At 53.0% G+C, this 15,970-nt stretch overlaps 1 protein-coding gene across 1 annotated transcript; it reads left to right on the top strand.

The window, feature by feature from the left end:
* The first annotated feature begins 1,814 nt into the window (after window positions 1–1,814).
* On the top strand, window positions 1,815–15,348 carry Zfhx2 (zinc finger homeobox 2). Its single transcript, XM_076848173.2, has 9 exons — window positions 1,815–3,846; window positions 4,032–4,549; window positions 5,075–5,315; window positions 6,577–6,651; window positions 7,045–7,103; window positions 8,604–8,804; window positions 9,300–9,426; window positions 9,601–13,071; window positions 13,330–15,348. Exons 1-9 carry the CDS (start codon window positions 1,815–1,817, stop codon window positions 14,307–14,309), a joined length of 7,704 nt encoding a protein of 2,567 aa, XP_076704288.2. The 3' UTR covers window positions 14,310–15,348.
* The last annotated feature ends 622 nt before the right edge of the window (window positions 15,349–15,970 follow it).

Here is a 15,970-nt window from a genome sequence, read left to right as displayed (position 1 = left end):
TTTAATAGCTTTTAGTAACATTTCTATGACGTATTATTTTTCATCTCTTCAGAGAGGAGTTGTCCTTCAGTTGGCCAGGGAAACTCCCACCTATTCCTGACCAGAGATGGATCTGAAATCATCAGAGAGCAGCACAATGCCTGTGTGCAAGGGGGATCAATTACAGCCTGTTTCTGGCAAGAAAACCTTGATTTAGGAAATTTATCTCTTCAGGGCTTGGAAAAATCTAAGGGTCTTCTCCAAAGTTCATTCATTCAGAAGACACTGGCTAGCTGGGTGTGGTGGCACACAACTACCTGGAGGCTGAGGCAGGAGGATCACAAGTTCAAAGCCAGCCTTGACAACTTAGTGAGGCCCTAAGTAATTTAGTGAGAACCTGTCTCAAAATAAAAAAATAAATAAAAAAATTTAAAAGGGAGGGATTGGAGGTATAGCTCAGTGGTAAAATGCCCCCTGGATTCAATCTCCAGTACTGGGGGAAAAAAAACCTATGACAGGCACCATTCTCTGTACTAGTAATAGAACAGCTAGAACAAGGGAGACCCTGCTGTCATGCAAGTGGGAATGAACTTGGCATGTTGAGTAACAGAAAGACCAAAAAGAAAAGGCCAGTGGGCTAGAGCAAGGCAGCATGGAGTATGTTAAAATTCACCTTGGAGTGACCTGGTGCTAAGGCTAGAGGATCACAAGTTTGAGGGTAGCCTAGGCAATTTAGCAAGCCCCTAAACAACTTAGTGAAACCCTCACTCAAAATTTAAATAAATAAATAAAAAGGGCTGGTGATGTGGCTCAATGGATAAGCATCCCAAGTTCAATCCCCAGTACTAGGGGGAAAAAAAAAAAGTACCTTTGCCGGCAGGCCCTTCTATAGATCAGGTACTGGAGTCTGGATTTTAATCACAATGCAATGAGAAAACCTTGATGGGTTCTAAGCATTTAAGAATATAGTATAATTTACATGTTAGAAGACAATTATGAATTATGAGCTGGCATGATTGGCACACACCTGTAATCTTAGCAGTTTGGGAAGCTGAAGCAGGAGGATCACAAGTTTAAAGCCAGGCTCAGCAATTCAGCAAGACCCTGTCTCAACCTAAAAATAAAAATAAAATGATACATGAAAAGGTGGGCAAGTGGATGGGGACACAAAGAAAGTAGGCAGGTCATGAGTGGATGGTTGATGAAGTTGAATGATGGGTTTAAAAAAAAAAAAAGGGCTGTTTCATATAATCTGGTGTACTATAAATGTTTGGCACTTTTCATAATTGAGAATTAAATAAAAGATCATTCTGGCTGCTGGGTGGAGGAAGACTAGATGGGAAGGGGCAGTAGTAGAAATGGGAGGTTAATGTGGATGTGTCTGTTGCTTTAGTTCAGAAAGGATAATGGCCTGGACCAGGCTAGGTGCTAGTAGCAAAGATGATCAGTGTAGGGTTTGACACATTCTAGAGGTTGCTATAGAAATGGACACAGGGACAGGCAAGAGAGAAAAAAAGAAAAAAACTTTATGCTGTTAGTCTAAGCAACTAGATAAAAGGTACCATTTTGAGATAGGCAAGAGGAACAGGTTGAGGGAGAAATAATGAATTCTGACTTTGGACATGTTAATTTCAAAGTCTGTTAGACACTGAGTAAAGCTTCAAAGTTGGCAGGCAGGTGTCTGAGTCTGGTGTTTACGGAAGAGGATGAGGCTAAAGTATCCAGAGATTTAGCCTGGCTGGGGTCCCTGTGGCCTCACAGCTCTGTCTCTCCATGTTTCCTGCAGGGTACTGGCTGGCACGCTGAAATGAACCCCCAGCACGTCTCCGTCTACCATGGCCACCCTTAATTCAGCCTCTACCACTGGCACCACCCCCTCCCCTGGGCACAATGCCCTGTCCCCACCTCCGGACACCTCCTCCTCCAGCACCCCCTCTGATCCTGTCACCAAAGATCCCCCTGCTGCCCCCTCCACCTCTGAGAGCATGAGGCCCTCAGAGCCAGGGGGACAGCCTCTGGAGTCAGGCTGTGGCCTTGTCCCACCAAAGGAGCCCCAAGAAGAGCCTGGCTATGGTCACTTCCCACCAAAGGATGTGGGGGTGGGTAAAGACAAGGAGCAGGAGGAGGAAGGGCTCCCTCCCATGGACCTGAAAAACCACTTATTCTTCACAGCTGGTGGCGAGGCCTACCTAGTAGCCACGCTATCCCTGGCAGGCAGCAGTGAATTCCTGTTACCAAAGGGCTTCCCCTGGGGTGAGGCAGGCATCAAGAAAGAGCCCAGCCTGCCCCTCCTTGCCAGTCCACCCCCTGCACATCTTACTGCCCTTCACATTCAACATGGCTTTGACCCAATCCAAGGCTTTAGCTCTTCTGACCAAATTCTGTCCCATGATACCTCAGCGCCATCTCCGGCTGCCTGTGAGGGAAGGGATGGAGCCTTCTGGAGCTACCAGCTGGCTCCAAACCCACCCGGAGATCCCAAAGATGGCCCCATAGGGAGCAAAGGGGAAGACCACAGGGCATTTTTCTGGCTCTGCCTTCTGTGCCGCCTGGGTTTCAGCAGGCCCCAGGCCTTTATGGGGCATACACAGTCTCATGGGGTGAAGCTAACTCTTGCCCAACACCAGGGCCTGCTGTGTAGCCCAGCTGTGCTCCAGGAGGGGGAAGAAGGCTGCATGGCCCTCATAAGCTTTCTGGAACCAAAATCCCTCACTTGCCCCTCTCTTGAAAAGCCCCTTGACAACAGTAGCACAGCAAACATGGAGGAGAATGTAGCCCAGACCAAGGATGGCCCTCCTGAGGCAGAAGTCCAGGGCCTTGTCCTCCCTGCTGAAGAAGTCATGGCTCTCAGCCCACCCTCCCCACCTGCAACCCTAACCACCTGGGACCCCAGCCCAACCCAAGCCAAAGAATCGCCAGTAGCAGCAGGCGAGGCAGGGCCAGATTGGTTCCCTGAGGGGCAAGAAGAAGATGTAGGGCTCTGTCCCCCACTCAACCAAAGCTCACCCACCTCCAAGGAGGGGGCAACTCTTCCTGCTCCAGTGGGCTCCCCTGAAGACCCCAACGACCTACCCCAGCCCTACCGCCTGGCTGATGACTACACCCCAGCCCCTGCAGCCTTCCAGGGCCTCAGCCTATCCAGCCACATGTCCTTGCTACATTCACGCAACTCCTGCAAGACACTCAAGTGTCCCAAGTGCAACTGGCACTACAAGTACCAGCAGACTCTGGATGTGCACATGAGGGAAAAGCACCCTGAGAGCAACAGTCACTGTAGCTATTGCAGCGCCGGGGGAGCCCACCCCCGCCTTGCTCGTGGAGAGAGCTACAACTGCGGCTATAAGCCCTATCGCTGTGATGTCTGCAATTACTCTACCACCACCAAAGGCAACCTCAGCATCCACATGCAGTCTGACAAGCACCTCGCCAACCTGCAAGGCTTCCAGGCAGGGCCGGGAGGACAGGGAAGTCCCCCAGAGGCATCACTCCCACCCTCCACGGGTGACAAAGAGCCCAAGACCAAATCGTCCTGGCAGTGCAAGGTGTGCAGCTATGAGACAAACATCTCCCGCAACCTACGCATCCATATGACCTCTGAGAAGCACATGCAGAATGTATTAATGCTGCACCAGGGACTGCCGCTGGGCCTGCCACCTGGGCTGGTAGGGCCTGGACCTCCTCCCCCACCAGGAGCTGCCCCCAACAACCCCCCTGAACTCTTCCAGTACTTTGGGCCCCAGGTCCTAGGGCAGCCTCAGACTTCCATGCCTGGCCCTGGGCTGAGGCCAGACAAGCCCTTGGAAGCCCAGCTACTTCTCAATGGTTTCCACCACCTTGGAGCACCTGCCCGCAAGTTCCCAACACCTGGTAAGCTCCCTGAACTCTACTGTTCACCCCTACCCAAGCCAAATTATTCTCTGCTTTCTTCCAAGGCACTTAGGTAACCACAACTCCCTCTGAGCACTCTCCTACTCATTAATTGGCCTCCCTGCCTAGCAAACTGAACCTGCACCATCTCTTCCTTGGGTACTAATCTTATCTCTGTCTTCTAGCCCCTGGCAACCTTTCCCCAGAGACCCATCTGCCTCCAAGTCAGCTCCTGGGCTCCTCGTCAGACGGCCTACCCACCTCACCACCCCCAGATGATAGCCCGTCCCCAAAGGTGTTCCGCTGCCTAGTGTGCCAGGCCTTTAGCACAGACAGCCTGGAGCTGCTGCTCTACCACTGCAGTGTAGGCCGGAGCCTCCCAGAAGCTGAATGGAAGGAGGTGGCTGGTGACACCCACCGCTGCAAGCTCTGCTGCTATGGCACCCAGCTCAAGGCCAACTTCCAGCTCCACCTCAAGACTGACAAACATGCTCAGAAGTACCAGCTGGCAGCCCACCTTCGGGAGGGGGGCGGGGCCATGGGCACCCCTTCCCCAGTCCCCCTGGGGGATGGGACCCCTTACGGGTCTGTCTCCCCACTGCACTTGCGCTGCAACATCTGTGACTTTGAGTCCAACAGCAAGGAGAAGATGCAGCTGCATGCCCGGGGGTCAGCCCATGAAGAGAACAGCCAGATCTATAAGGTGAGGCTCGGGCAGGAGGAGGCAGGAAAGATAAGGGAAAAAGGGTGGGGGTGGAGGGGAGACATGCAGAGTAGGAAAGTGATGGAAAAACTCAGGGTGACAAAAATGAAGAAGTATGCACCAGAGTTATAAACCGTTTGGGCAGACCTGAAGAAAGACACCAAAGAGTAGTGGATCATGATGAAGTGAAATAGACTTTATTCAGCTCTTCTGATATCTGGGACTGGAGGGAGGGATCCATGTTAGCTCAGTCCTTCACATCACCAGAAATTCAAGAGGATGGAATAAGTTTCCATTCACATACTAGGAAGGAGTCCAGGATTGGTAGGAGAAAGAAAAAGAAACCTGGAGAAAAAAACAGTAGTATTCAGGTGGCCATAAAAAGGAAAAAGGGTCCAGAGGATAGAAGGTTGAATGGGGTGGGGAGGTCCTGCTAGTCAGGCTCCATTAGGGGAGGCAAACAAGTCCCCTGAGGTCTGGAGGTGTCCCTTCTGGGCCTATGCCAGCATCTTCCCATGTTTCTAGTTTCTGCTAGAAATGGAGGGAGCAGAGGTGGGCACAGAGCCAGGGCTTTACCGCTGCCTGCTCTGTGCCTGGGAGACACCCTCCCGCTTGGCTGTGCTGCAACACCTGCGTGCCCCTGCCCACCGTGATGCCCAGGCCCAGAGGCGTCTACAGCTGCTACAGAGTGGCCCGACAGCAGAGGAAGGACTCTCAGGTCTTCAAAGCATCCTGAGCTTCAGCCATGGGCCACTCCAAACTCCTGGTGAGAAAGTGGGGACTGGAGGGCATCAGGGTATAGGGACCTGACAGACACATAATGGGTCTGTGGGCCACCAGTAGAAGTAGAAAGGAGCTATGAGAGGATGAAAATAGGTGATGTGGGCTTCAGGAACATGGGGCTGCCCAGCAATGAGAAGGAAAGACAGGCTGTTGCAGGAGAGCAGAGAAGGACAGGGACTTTGCTGGGTAGAGAAAAGAATAGGAAGGGAGGTGAGGAGGAATCACCCCGTGATTCTGAGCAGTGACTAGCATCCTAGCACCACTGAGTATAAGAGGCGGCAGACTGGAGCTGGTCAAGAGGGAAACAAAAGATAGAAAAAAGAAAAGGATAGAACCTGATTTGTGCTGGGCCAAGATTTGGAAAGAGATGGGAGCTGTAGGCATGGTCCAAAGGCAGCAGGGATGGGAAGAGGGCCTGACAAGCTTCCTAGACTCTTCCTGTTTCCTAGGAAGTCTTCAACTCTAAGGCCGGGCTTAGAGTCCCCCTTAGGCAGCTGAGGTGGTACCAGCAGAGGCTGGTAACCACCAGCCAGGTGCCATTGATCCAGAGGGTACAGGAGATGAGCCTGGAGGAGCTGTCAGAGGTGGGCATGGGTTTCTGGGATTTGGAGAGGCCAGTGGTGGGCGAGGGTGAGGGCACGGGCAGAAGGAACCAGGAACAGGCAGCATTGACTGGTGCTAATTGAATTGCCAATATGCTGGCTGGAGTTAAGTGCTGGAGGGGCCCAGATCAATAGCTAACGATCCTGGCGCAGGGCTGAATGGAGTTAAGGAACTTTTAACACTTTAATTAGGCTGCCACCGAAAATAAATTCCTACACATCTGTCAATTCTTACTTGAGTGGTAATCTCCTCTCCCAGCTAGACCTGCGGCCTCCAGCTCACCATAGCCACTGCTGCCATTCAACCTCAGCTTCCTTTTTGAGTTCCCCTCCCATTACAGTCTTGGGGCTCCCTGCTTCCAGGGTCAGTCAAGGTGTGGAGCCAAGTTTAGTCCAGTTTCTGTTGCCTACTGTTGGGCTTGTTTCTATAAAAGCACAGCGGGCTGGACTCACACAAGATGATTTCTTAGGCCCTACTAGTTCTGACTCTGTAATTTTTCCCTTGGCCCTCTGTATGAGTGTTTCTTTTTGGTAGATTCATCATCCTTTTCTTCTTCCTTGAGTGGCTGCTTATCCTGCTTCCTCTGCCTTCCCTTCCCTAATGCTTCACTTGTTTAAGCTGACTCTCCCTATCTTACACAGGGAAGGCTCCTGTCACCTCCTTAGCTGAACCACCTACTCCTGAGAAAGATGCCCAGAACAAGACAGAGCAGTTGGGTGAGTTACTCCTCTGATCCACTTTCCTTCCCTTACCCCATCCTCATACATCCTGAGATGCTCATGGGACCTTATAGAAATTCAAGCATCCAGCAAGGTCTCCTGCATTAAGGAGCAAAACTGATCAAAGAAAGTGCTCATCAGAGGGAAGGGAGACTGAGCCATAGAGGTGTAGGTGCTTCCACCCTTTCTGAAGACACAAACCTGACCATTGTGCTAACCTGGAATTGGTCCCAGAAGGCCTCACCTGGCTACTGGCTACTCTTGCCCTTTCTCCCTTTCTCTAGAGTCTACCCCCTACCCTGAAAGCTCTTTGCTATAAATCATCTTAAGGGCTGGGGGGATCTGTGAAAGGAAGAGGAAGGGCTTAATCTCTTTTCTTTTCATCCTCAGCTTCTGAAGAGGCAGAGAATAGGACTGGGCCTTCCAGAGACAGTGCCAACCAGACCACGGTCAGAACTGGGGTAACTAGGACAAGTGGAGGGCGAGGGGGTCTAGCTTTACTGAGATCTACTCATATTCTAAAGGCTTTTATCATGCTTATCACTAATTTCATTCAGAATACAACATGTGAGAAATTCCAGCCAGGAATTCATATGTTCAGCTCATGCCAGGCAGAGCTGGTCCCAAGGGATGAAACAGGGGGTAGGAGATGATAGGAAGGGACAACAGGAATTTGAGGGAAAAGTGAAGAGAGGAACAAAATTGAGGGTAGAAAAAATTGAAAGTAGATGGAAGAGAGAGAGGCAAAAATAAAAGACCTGCTGCAGAAGGAACTAGACATCGATATTCATGCTGCATAGAAAAGAATCCCTGAGCCCAGACAGAACTGTCCTGGCACTCCCTTGATGGTACAGGCACCAGCCAAGTGATTCAACCTCATAGCAAGTCCCACAGAACTATAAATTCCCAGGATTTGGGCTTAGGCAAGACCCAGGAGTAGTTGAGCTCTTGGCCTGTAAATGTTGATTCTGAGGGGATTCCCAGCTTCTGGTCTCGGGAAGCCAACCTGCACCCTGCCATTTCCAAATTGGAGGGAAGCATGCAGATGCCTGGGTCCTCAGTTCCTCCTCTTCCCAACTCCTGTTCCCACTTGCAGAGCTAGCAGGTGCACTTAGATGAGCACATGGATCCCCTTCCTTTGTAACCACCCCTTCCTGACACGCAGGCCTAGACCAATGACAGATGACAGGAAAGTAAGTGAGCCAGAGACAAGCCTGATCTGAGGTGGCATGCAAAATGCAGGATGTTCAGGCAGTCAGGCGACATCAGCCTCTCAGGGCTCCACCCTCTGAGGTGTGGAGCTGACAAGGCCAGGCCAGAATTTTCCTGGGCCACTAGGGGAGCTGTGGTGTTTGTTTATCTTAAGAAAGGTGCCTGTGTGGGTGGCCTGCTGAGCAAGAGAGGGAAAGCTGCTTCCTAGCAGACAGGTAGGGCCCCTCTACAGGAGAAAGTCAGGGAATATGGAGAGGCAAAGCAGGAAGGAACAAGGGACCCCTGGGTCCTGAAAGTACCCAGAAGAAATGGAGGCATCTCACAGAGAAGAAACAAGATGGATGTGTGAGAGAAAACTTAAGTCCAAGGTAGAGGCAGGTACAGGGCTATCTATAAGCTGAAGAATTGTAATAGGGCTTCAAAGTAAGGGAAAGACACAAACACACACAAACACACAAATTAAAAAAATATATATATTAAAATAACGATAGAAGCCAGAATGGTGGGAAAGGGCCAGAGGAAAAAGGAAGGCAAGACAGGAGCCTTGGTTAGGCCCAGGGAGACAAGGGAGGAGACAGCTTTCAGGACTTTCAGCAGAGGCTGGGTGGCTGCTATGCCTTCCTACCCGGCTACGTAAGGAGTTGGGGGCAGTGCTACATTGAAAAACCTGAAGCACTATGTCATGGTGAATTCCCCCTTGCCTGACACCTCCTCTTCTGCCCATCTGTGCTCTCCAGGTATACTGCTGTCCATACTGCAGCTTCCTGAGCCCAGAGTCTGACCAGGTCAAGGCTCATACTCTCTCTCAGCATGCAGTGCAGCCTAAATACAGGTGCCCACTGTGCCAGGAGCAGCTGGTAGGCCGGCCTGCCTTGCACTTCCACCTCAGCCACCTTCACAATGTGGTGCCTGAGTGTGTGGAAAAGCTGCTTCTTGTGGTGAGTATGGATGGGCTGGGTGAAGGTGGTGTAGTAGAGCCTATCAGGGCTGTTCAGGAGGAGAGGAAGAGGCAGGCGTATTCAGGCAAGCCTATGTGTTGGTATTGAAGAAAGTAGCATTTCATAGGTTTTAAGGGGGATTCTGGAGTTGGGGGATGCTCAGCATTGAGCTTATCTAGCTGCCTCTGCTTCTGCATGAGAAAACAGCTTTTCCCTCACTTCCATTAAGACCTGAGAACAGTTATGTGACAGCAGGCACTGACTTGCAAGGGCCAAGTGGCTTCAAGAAAAAATGATTTTCAGCCTGGGGAAGGAGATAACCAGAGAAGAGAGGCAGGAGTCCACACCCTCATCTGTGGAAAAGGCAGAAATTAGGTGGACATTTTATCCAGAGCTTGGCACAGTTCAGGTATAGATACAGTATAGAGGGTTCTGGAGTAGTATAGGGGGTGGTAGGTTATGGTGATGAAGCTACTCAGATTTCTCACATTATAGGCCACAACTGTAGAGATGACCTTTATGACCAAAGTGCTGCCTGGGCCCATACTAAGCCCTCTGGAGGACGACCCAGCACCCCCCACTCCTGGGCCAGAGCCCACACCCAGCAGAGACCAGGCAGCAGGTAAGGAAAGGGACAGCAGCACATCTCCAATTGACAGAAAAGGGGACCTGGTCTTCATGCACCAGGAAGGTCCTAGATGACTGAGGCCAGGTCTGTCACCTTGGATCTGGGAGGTGGGATGGAGGGATGACCAAAGTAGCCTTTTTTCACCATATCCTGTTTTCTTTCTTGTAGAAGGCCCTAACTTGACCCCAGAAGCCAGCCCAGATCCTCTTCCTGAGCCTCCCCAGACCCAGGTTGAGGTCCCAGACAAGCCCTCGGGAAGCCCCGATCATCCCTCTTCTTCAGCCCCATCTCCTGTCCTTCGGCCTGATACCCAAGCTGAAGAAGTGGCTCCTCCATCCACAATGGCTGAGGAGGAAGAGGGGACTGTGGGGGAGCCCCGCTCTGCAGAGCTAGCCCCAGCTGACTCTCGCCACCCTCTGACCTATCGGAAGACCACCAACTTTGCCCTTGACAAGTTTCTTGATCCTGCCCGGCCCTATAAGTGTACTGTGTGTAAAGAGTCCTTTACCCAGAAGAATATCCTCTTGGTTCACTATAATTCTGTCTCCCATCTTCATAAGATGAAGAAGGCGGCCATTGACCCCTCTGGCCCTAGTCGGGGAGAAGCTGGTGCCCCACCCACCACTGCTGCCACCATAGACAAGCCCTTTAAATGCACAGTCTGCCGAGTTTCCTACAACCAGAGCTCCACCCTGGAGATCCACATGCGATCAGTTCTGCATCAGACTCGCTCACGGGGGGCCAAGACTGATGCCAAGACTGAGGGGCCAGAGCGTAGTCAAGAAGAGCCCAAGGAAGGAGAGACAGAGGGGGAGGTGGGCACCGAAAAGAAGGGGCCTGACCCCAGTGGTTTCATATCTGGACTGCCCTTCCTAACCCCACCTCCCCCTCCCTTGGACCTGCACCGATTTCCAGCCCCTCTCTTCACTCCACCAGTCCTACCCCACTTCCCTCTAGTGCCCGAATCACTGCTTAAACTCCAACAGCAGCAGCTGCTCCTGCCCTTCTACCTCCACGACCTCAAAGTGGGACCCAAGCTGGCACTGGCTGGGCCTGCACCTATGCTTTCCCTGCCAGCTACCACTCCACCTCCTCCACCCCCACCCCCCAAGGCTGAGCTAGCTGAGCAGGAATGGGAGCGGCCCCCCCTGGCAGAGGAGGGGAGTGAGGCAGGGCCCTCCTCACCACCCCACCCATCACCCAATGAGGCTGCCCGTACTGCAGCCAAAGCCCTTCTAGAAAACTTTGGCTTTGAGCTGGTGATTCAGTACAATGAAGGAAAGCAGGCTGTACCCCCTCCCCCAACGCCTCCTCCCCCAGAGGCCCTAGCGGGTGGAGACAAGCTGGCCTGTGGAGCTTGTGGAAAGCTCTTCTCCAATATGCTCATCCTCAAGACACATGAGGAGCATGTCCATCGCCGCTTTCTGCCTTTTGAGGCTCTGAGCCGGTATGCAGCTCAGTTTCGAAAGAGCTATGATAGCCTTTACCCACCCCCTGTGGAGCCTCCCAAGCCTCCTGATGGGACTCTAGAGCCACCTGCTCCCCAACTGGGCCCACCTTTCCTGGTCCCAGAGCCTGAAGCAGGAGGGTCCCGTGCTCCTGAAGAACGAAGCCGGCCAGGAGGACGCTGGCCCCTAGAGGAGGAAGAAAGCTCCAGAGGGAATCTTCCTCCCCTAGTTCCTCCAGGCCGCCGCTTTTCCAGAACCAAGTTCACGGAGTTCCAGACCCAGGCCCTGCAGTCTTTCTTTGAGACCAGTGCCTACCCCAAGGATGGAGAGGTGGAGCGGCTCGCAAGTCTCTTGGGTCTAGCTAGCCGTGTGGTGGTAGTGTGGTTCCAGAATGCCCGTCAAAAAGCACGCAAAAATGCCTGCGAGGGTGGGCCTGTGCCCACGGGAGGAGGCACAGGGGGAGCTTCTGGCTGCAGGCGCTGCCACACCACTTTTTCCTGTGTTTTTGAGTTGGTGCGGCACCTCAAGAAATGCTATGACGACCAGACCCCTGAAGAGGAGGAAGAAGAGGCAGAGAGGGGGGAAGAGGAGGAAGAGTTAGAAGAGGAAGAAGTAGAAGAGGAGCAGAGTCTGGAGCCCCCAGCAGGGCCTGTGGGTCCATCACCGGAACCTCCAGAAATGGAGGAGCTGAGCCAGGCAGAGGCAACAAAGCCAGGAGGCAAAGAGCCAGAAGGGAAGGCTCCTCCCTCACCTTCCCCAGCTCACAGCTGTGACCAGTGTGGCATCACTTTCCCCAGCCAGGACCTCCTGACAAGTCACCGCCGACTACATATCCTGCCATCTGTGCAACCCAGTGCTCCCCCTCAGCTCCTAGATCTACCCTTGCTAGTGTTTGGGGAGCGAAACCCTCTGGTGGCAGGGACCCCACCAGTGCCAGGCCCACCCCTCAAACGGAAGCATGAAGAGGGCAGCCTGTCCCCCACAGGCAGTGAAGTAGGGGGTGGAGGGGAGGGTGATCCCCCCAGGGACAAGCGCCTGCGTACTACCATCCTGCCTGAGCAGCTGGAGATCCTGTATCGGTGGTACATGCAGGACTCCAATCCAACACGCAAGATGCTTGACTGCATCTCTGAAGAGGTGGGGCTCAAAAAGAGAGTGGTACAAGTCTGGTTCCAGAATACCAGGGCCCGGGAGAGAAAAGGCCAGTTTCGAAGCACTCCTGGAGGGGTGCCTAGTCCAGCAGGCAAACCCACTGTCACACCCACCCCTGCACCTTTCCCCAAATTTAACCTCCTATTGGGCAAGATGGATGATGGGACTGGGAGAGAAGCCTCAAAGAGGGAAGCACCCGCTTTTCCCTATCCTACAGTCACCCCTACTGCAGGACCTCTGCCTTTCCTGCCACCTGGGAAAGAGGCCATCACATCAACAGAACCACCGTTACCTCTCCCACTACCCCCTCCACCAAGTGAAGATGAGATACCAGAGGAACCATCTAAAGCTTCTCCAGAAAGTGAGGCTTGCAGTCCATCTGCAGGAGACCTAAGTGATTCATCTGCTTCCAGCTTAGCTGAACCAGAGTCCCCCAGTGGAGGGACCAGTGGGGGGCTGGGAGGTGGGAGTGGGATTCCAGATGGAATGGGGCAGCGGCGCTACAGGACCCAGATGAGCAGCCTGCAGCTGAAGATCATGAAAGCTTGCTATGAAGCCTACCGCACCCCAACCATGCAGGAGTGTGAGGTGCTAGGGGAAGAGATTGGGCTGCCCAAGAGAGTCATTCAGGTCTGGTTCCAGAATGCTCGAGCCAAGGAAAAGAAGGCCAAATTGCAGGGGGTGGTTGTGGGGAGTAGTGGGGGCAACAGCGAGGGCCCCTTGGCAGCCCAGCGCACCGACTGCCCTTACTGTGATGTCAAGTATGATTTCTATGTTTCCTGCCGAGGCCATCTTTTTTCCCGCCAGCACCTGGCCAAACTCAAAGAGGCAGTCCGAGCCCAGCTGAAGAATGAAAGCAAGTGCTACGACTTGGCCCCAGCACCTGAGGTCCCCCCAACTCCCAAGGCCCCACCTGTCACCACACCTGCTTCAGTGCCCATTGGAGCTGCCCCAGCCCTGCCTCGCCTGGCCCCAGTGCTCTTGTCCAGCCCAGCTCTGGCCCAGCCACCACTCAGCAGCTTAGCTCCTTTCAGCTCAGGTGAGTGGGAAGGCTGGGAGGAGTTGGACTTCTGAGAACATCTCCCTTTAATGCCATGCCCTTCCATTACCTTTTTTACTTTTCCCAGGTCCAGTCTTTCCCTATGGTCCTCCTTTGCTTCCAGCTATTAGGAGAAAGGAGGGAAGGGGGACTGGAGCTGGGTGGTGGGAATGTGAGTATAGAAGGACATGGTTGAGAGAAGAGAGGTCAATGGGGGCAGAGGTGATGAACCCTTCATCCCTCTTTTTATCTTCCTAGGCCCTGCAGCCTCCTCAGGCCTCCTTGGCCTTGCCACTTCAGTCCTGCCTGCTACCACAGTGGTCCAGACTGCTGGCCCCGGACGCCCCTTACCTCAGAGATCTATGCCCGACCAAACTGACACCTCCACAGCAAGCACCACGGACTCTGTCCCGGGCCCACTTACCGAGCCCTCCGGGGACAAGGTCTCTGGTGAGCGAAAGCCAGTTGTGGCCCCTACCAACCCCTCCACTGATGCCCTCAAGAACCTCAAAGCATTGAAGGCCACTGTCCCAGCCCTGTTGGGGGGCCAATTCCTGCCCTTCCCATTACCCCCCACAGCAGGGACATCACCGCCAGCTGTCTTTGGCCCCCAGTTACAGGGGGCCTACTTTCAACAGCTCTATGGCATGAAGAAGGGGCTATTTCCCATGAACCCTGTGATACCTCAGACCCTCATTGGGCTGCTCCCTAATGCCCTCCTCCAGCCACCACCCCAGCCCCCTGAGCCCACAGCCACAGCACCTCCAAAGCCTCCTGAATTGCCTGCTCCTGGGGAGGGGGAAGCTGGGGAGGCTGATGAGCTGCTGACAGGCAGTACTGGCATCTCCACTGTGGATGTGACTCATCGCTACCTGTGCCGCCAATGCAAGATGGCATTTGAAGGGGAGGCCCCAGCTACTGCCCACCAGAGATCCTTCTGCTTCTTTGGACGGGGTTCTGGGGGTCCCATGCCCCCCCCACTGCGAGTGCCCATCTGCACCTACCACTGCCTGGCTTGTGAGGTGCTGCTGAGTGGGCGTGAAGCCCTGGCCTCCCACCTGCGCTCCTCGGCCCACAGGCGCAAGGCGGCCCCACCCCCAGGGGGCCCACCCATCACAGTCACCAACGCCGCCACTGCTGCCCCAGCTGCTGTGGCTTTTGCCAAAGAGGAAGCAAGATTACCTCACACGGACTCCAACCCAAAAACTACTACTACCTCTACACTTCTAGCTTTATAAACAGATTAACCAAGATGGGGAGAGGTCTCCCTCTTCTACCCCAAGGGGTGTTCGGTGGGAACTCAAATCCCTCACCCCAACCTTTGGCTCTGCCCACCTCATGGGGATCTTTCAATTCCCACCCTCAGTGGGCTTCACACACCCCACCTCCAGCAGAGTCCTGCCTCCTCCCTCACCCACAGACACACTTTGATCCTCTTTCTCAGCTTCTGGCAGATGTAGCCCTTGCCCATATGTTTTCATAGACAGACACACACATACCCCTTGGCATCTTGATTATTCATACCTGTCTGTGTATCATACATAAACCTTCTCTTGGTTCCACCTTCAATTTCCCCAATGAATTCCCAGCCCCCCTCCCACTTCTATAAACACACACTATCCCATAATATTCCACTAACTGAGAAAACACCAAAAAAGGAAAAAAAAAAAAAAAGAGAGACGAAGAAGAAGAAAGAAGGAAAAAGAAAACCCAAGACAAAGAAGGGGGATGGAAAATAAACTGCCACCCCCCCTTCTTCCTACCCTCCTTGTCTAGAGCGACATACCGTTCTCAAACTCTTTCCAAAAACCCAATTGGCTCCCAAAGTCGGAGCCTGGGATGGGCAGGGAGCCCACAAAACTCTAAACCAAACTGGAGGTTGGCAGGGGGAGAAGTGCTTCCAGTTCACTCTCCCCAAACCCATCCCTCAAAACTCTCTCCTCACCTGATGGGGTCTACTGCGGCCTGGACTCTAGGGGAAGCCGCCGACAGGAACCCCTCTGCCAACCCCCACCCCACACCCTGGGAACTGCAGTAACTTATTCTCAAAGGCTTTAAACACAGAGATCCTCTCAGCAGCCGTGGACCTGCCCCTTGTCCTAGCCCTGCCATGGGGTGGTCCAGCCTCCAGGGACCGGCGCTGCCCACCAACGGCAAATCCAAAGTTCTTTTAAAAACTGAAACACACACAACCAAAAAACGAGAGCGAGAGTGCATGCACTTGCACACAAAAGAGAGATGGAGAGACCAGTGGAATGAACTAAAGAAAAACAAACTTGGAAAATACAGAGAAAAAAAAAAAGAAAACTCTCCCATCAAACAAGTGTTTTTTTTCCTGTTTGTGTCCCCCTCCCCCATAAGGGTTTCTTTAGACCACCTCATCTCTGGAAGACCAGATGGCTTTAATTCCTTTCTGGGGGCTGGCAATCCTCACAGGACTGGAAGCAGTGCAGCCTTCCCCTTACAGTGAGTGCCCAGGTGCAGAGGGAGGTCTGGTAATGGGGAAAGGGCCTGGACCCTGAGGAGACATGTCCCTGTGCCCTGAACTGAGTATTTGTCAGAACAGGTAATATCCTCATTTTTAGCTGTCAGAAAGTCAATATTGCCAGAAGTTATCCTGGCAGTCCCAGGAAAATAGGGGTAGATGGGGCAGTTTGGTTTCTGAAATCGAGGTATGAATCCCTTTCACTTACCTCCATTTCCTCTCATTTCCTTTTTTCCATAAACATAGTTTCCTTCCTTTTGTGGTGCCATCACATTTTTAGGCATTTCTTGAACCTCCTTTGCCTCTGCATGGTTCTTTGTTCCCCATGTTCCTTCCTCCCCTTTATCCTCTGCCCTTGCTCCTGCTGTATCTGACCTAGAAGGGCACACCTCCTCCATTAAGCAACAGCTGCTG

Source organism: Callospermophilus lateralis, chromosome 3 (assembly GCF_048772815.1).
Source record: "Callospermophilus lateralis isolate mCalLat2 chromosome 3, mCalLat2.hap1, whole genome shotgun sequence".
Lineage (NCBI taxonomy): Eukaryota > Metazoa > Chordata > Mammalia > Rodentia > Sciuridae > Callospermophilus > Callospermophilus lateralis.
This window is presented reverse-complemented; position numbering and strand designations above follow the sequence as displayed.

What these genes read in the sequence shown, in the direction of transcription:
- Zfhx2 (XM_076848173.2), top strand. Translation starts at nt 1,815, where the DNA reads ATGGCCACCCTTAATTCAGCCTCTACCACTGGCACCACCCCCTCCCCT. An exon ending in CCGCAAGTTCCCAACACCTG is followed by an intron (nt 3,847 to 4,031) that starts GTAAGCTCCCTG and finishes TCTGTCTTCTAG; the next exon opens with CCCCTGGCAACCTTTCCCCA. An exon ending in ACAGTGCCAACCAGACCACG is followed by an intron (nt 7,104 to 8,603) that starts GTCAGAACTGGG and finishes TGTGCTCTCCAG; the next exon opens with GTATACTGCTGTCCATACTG.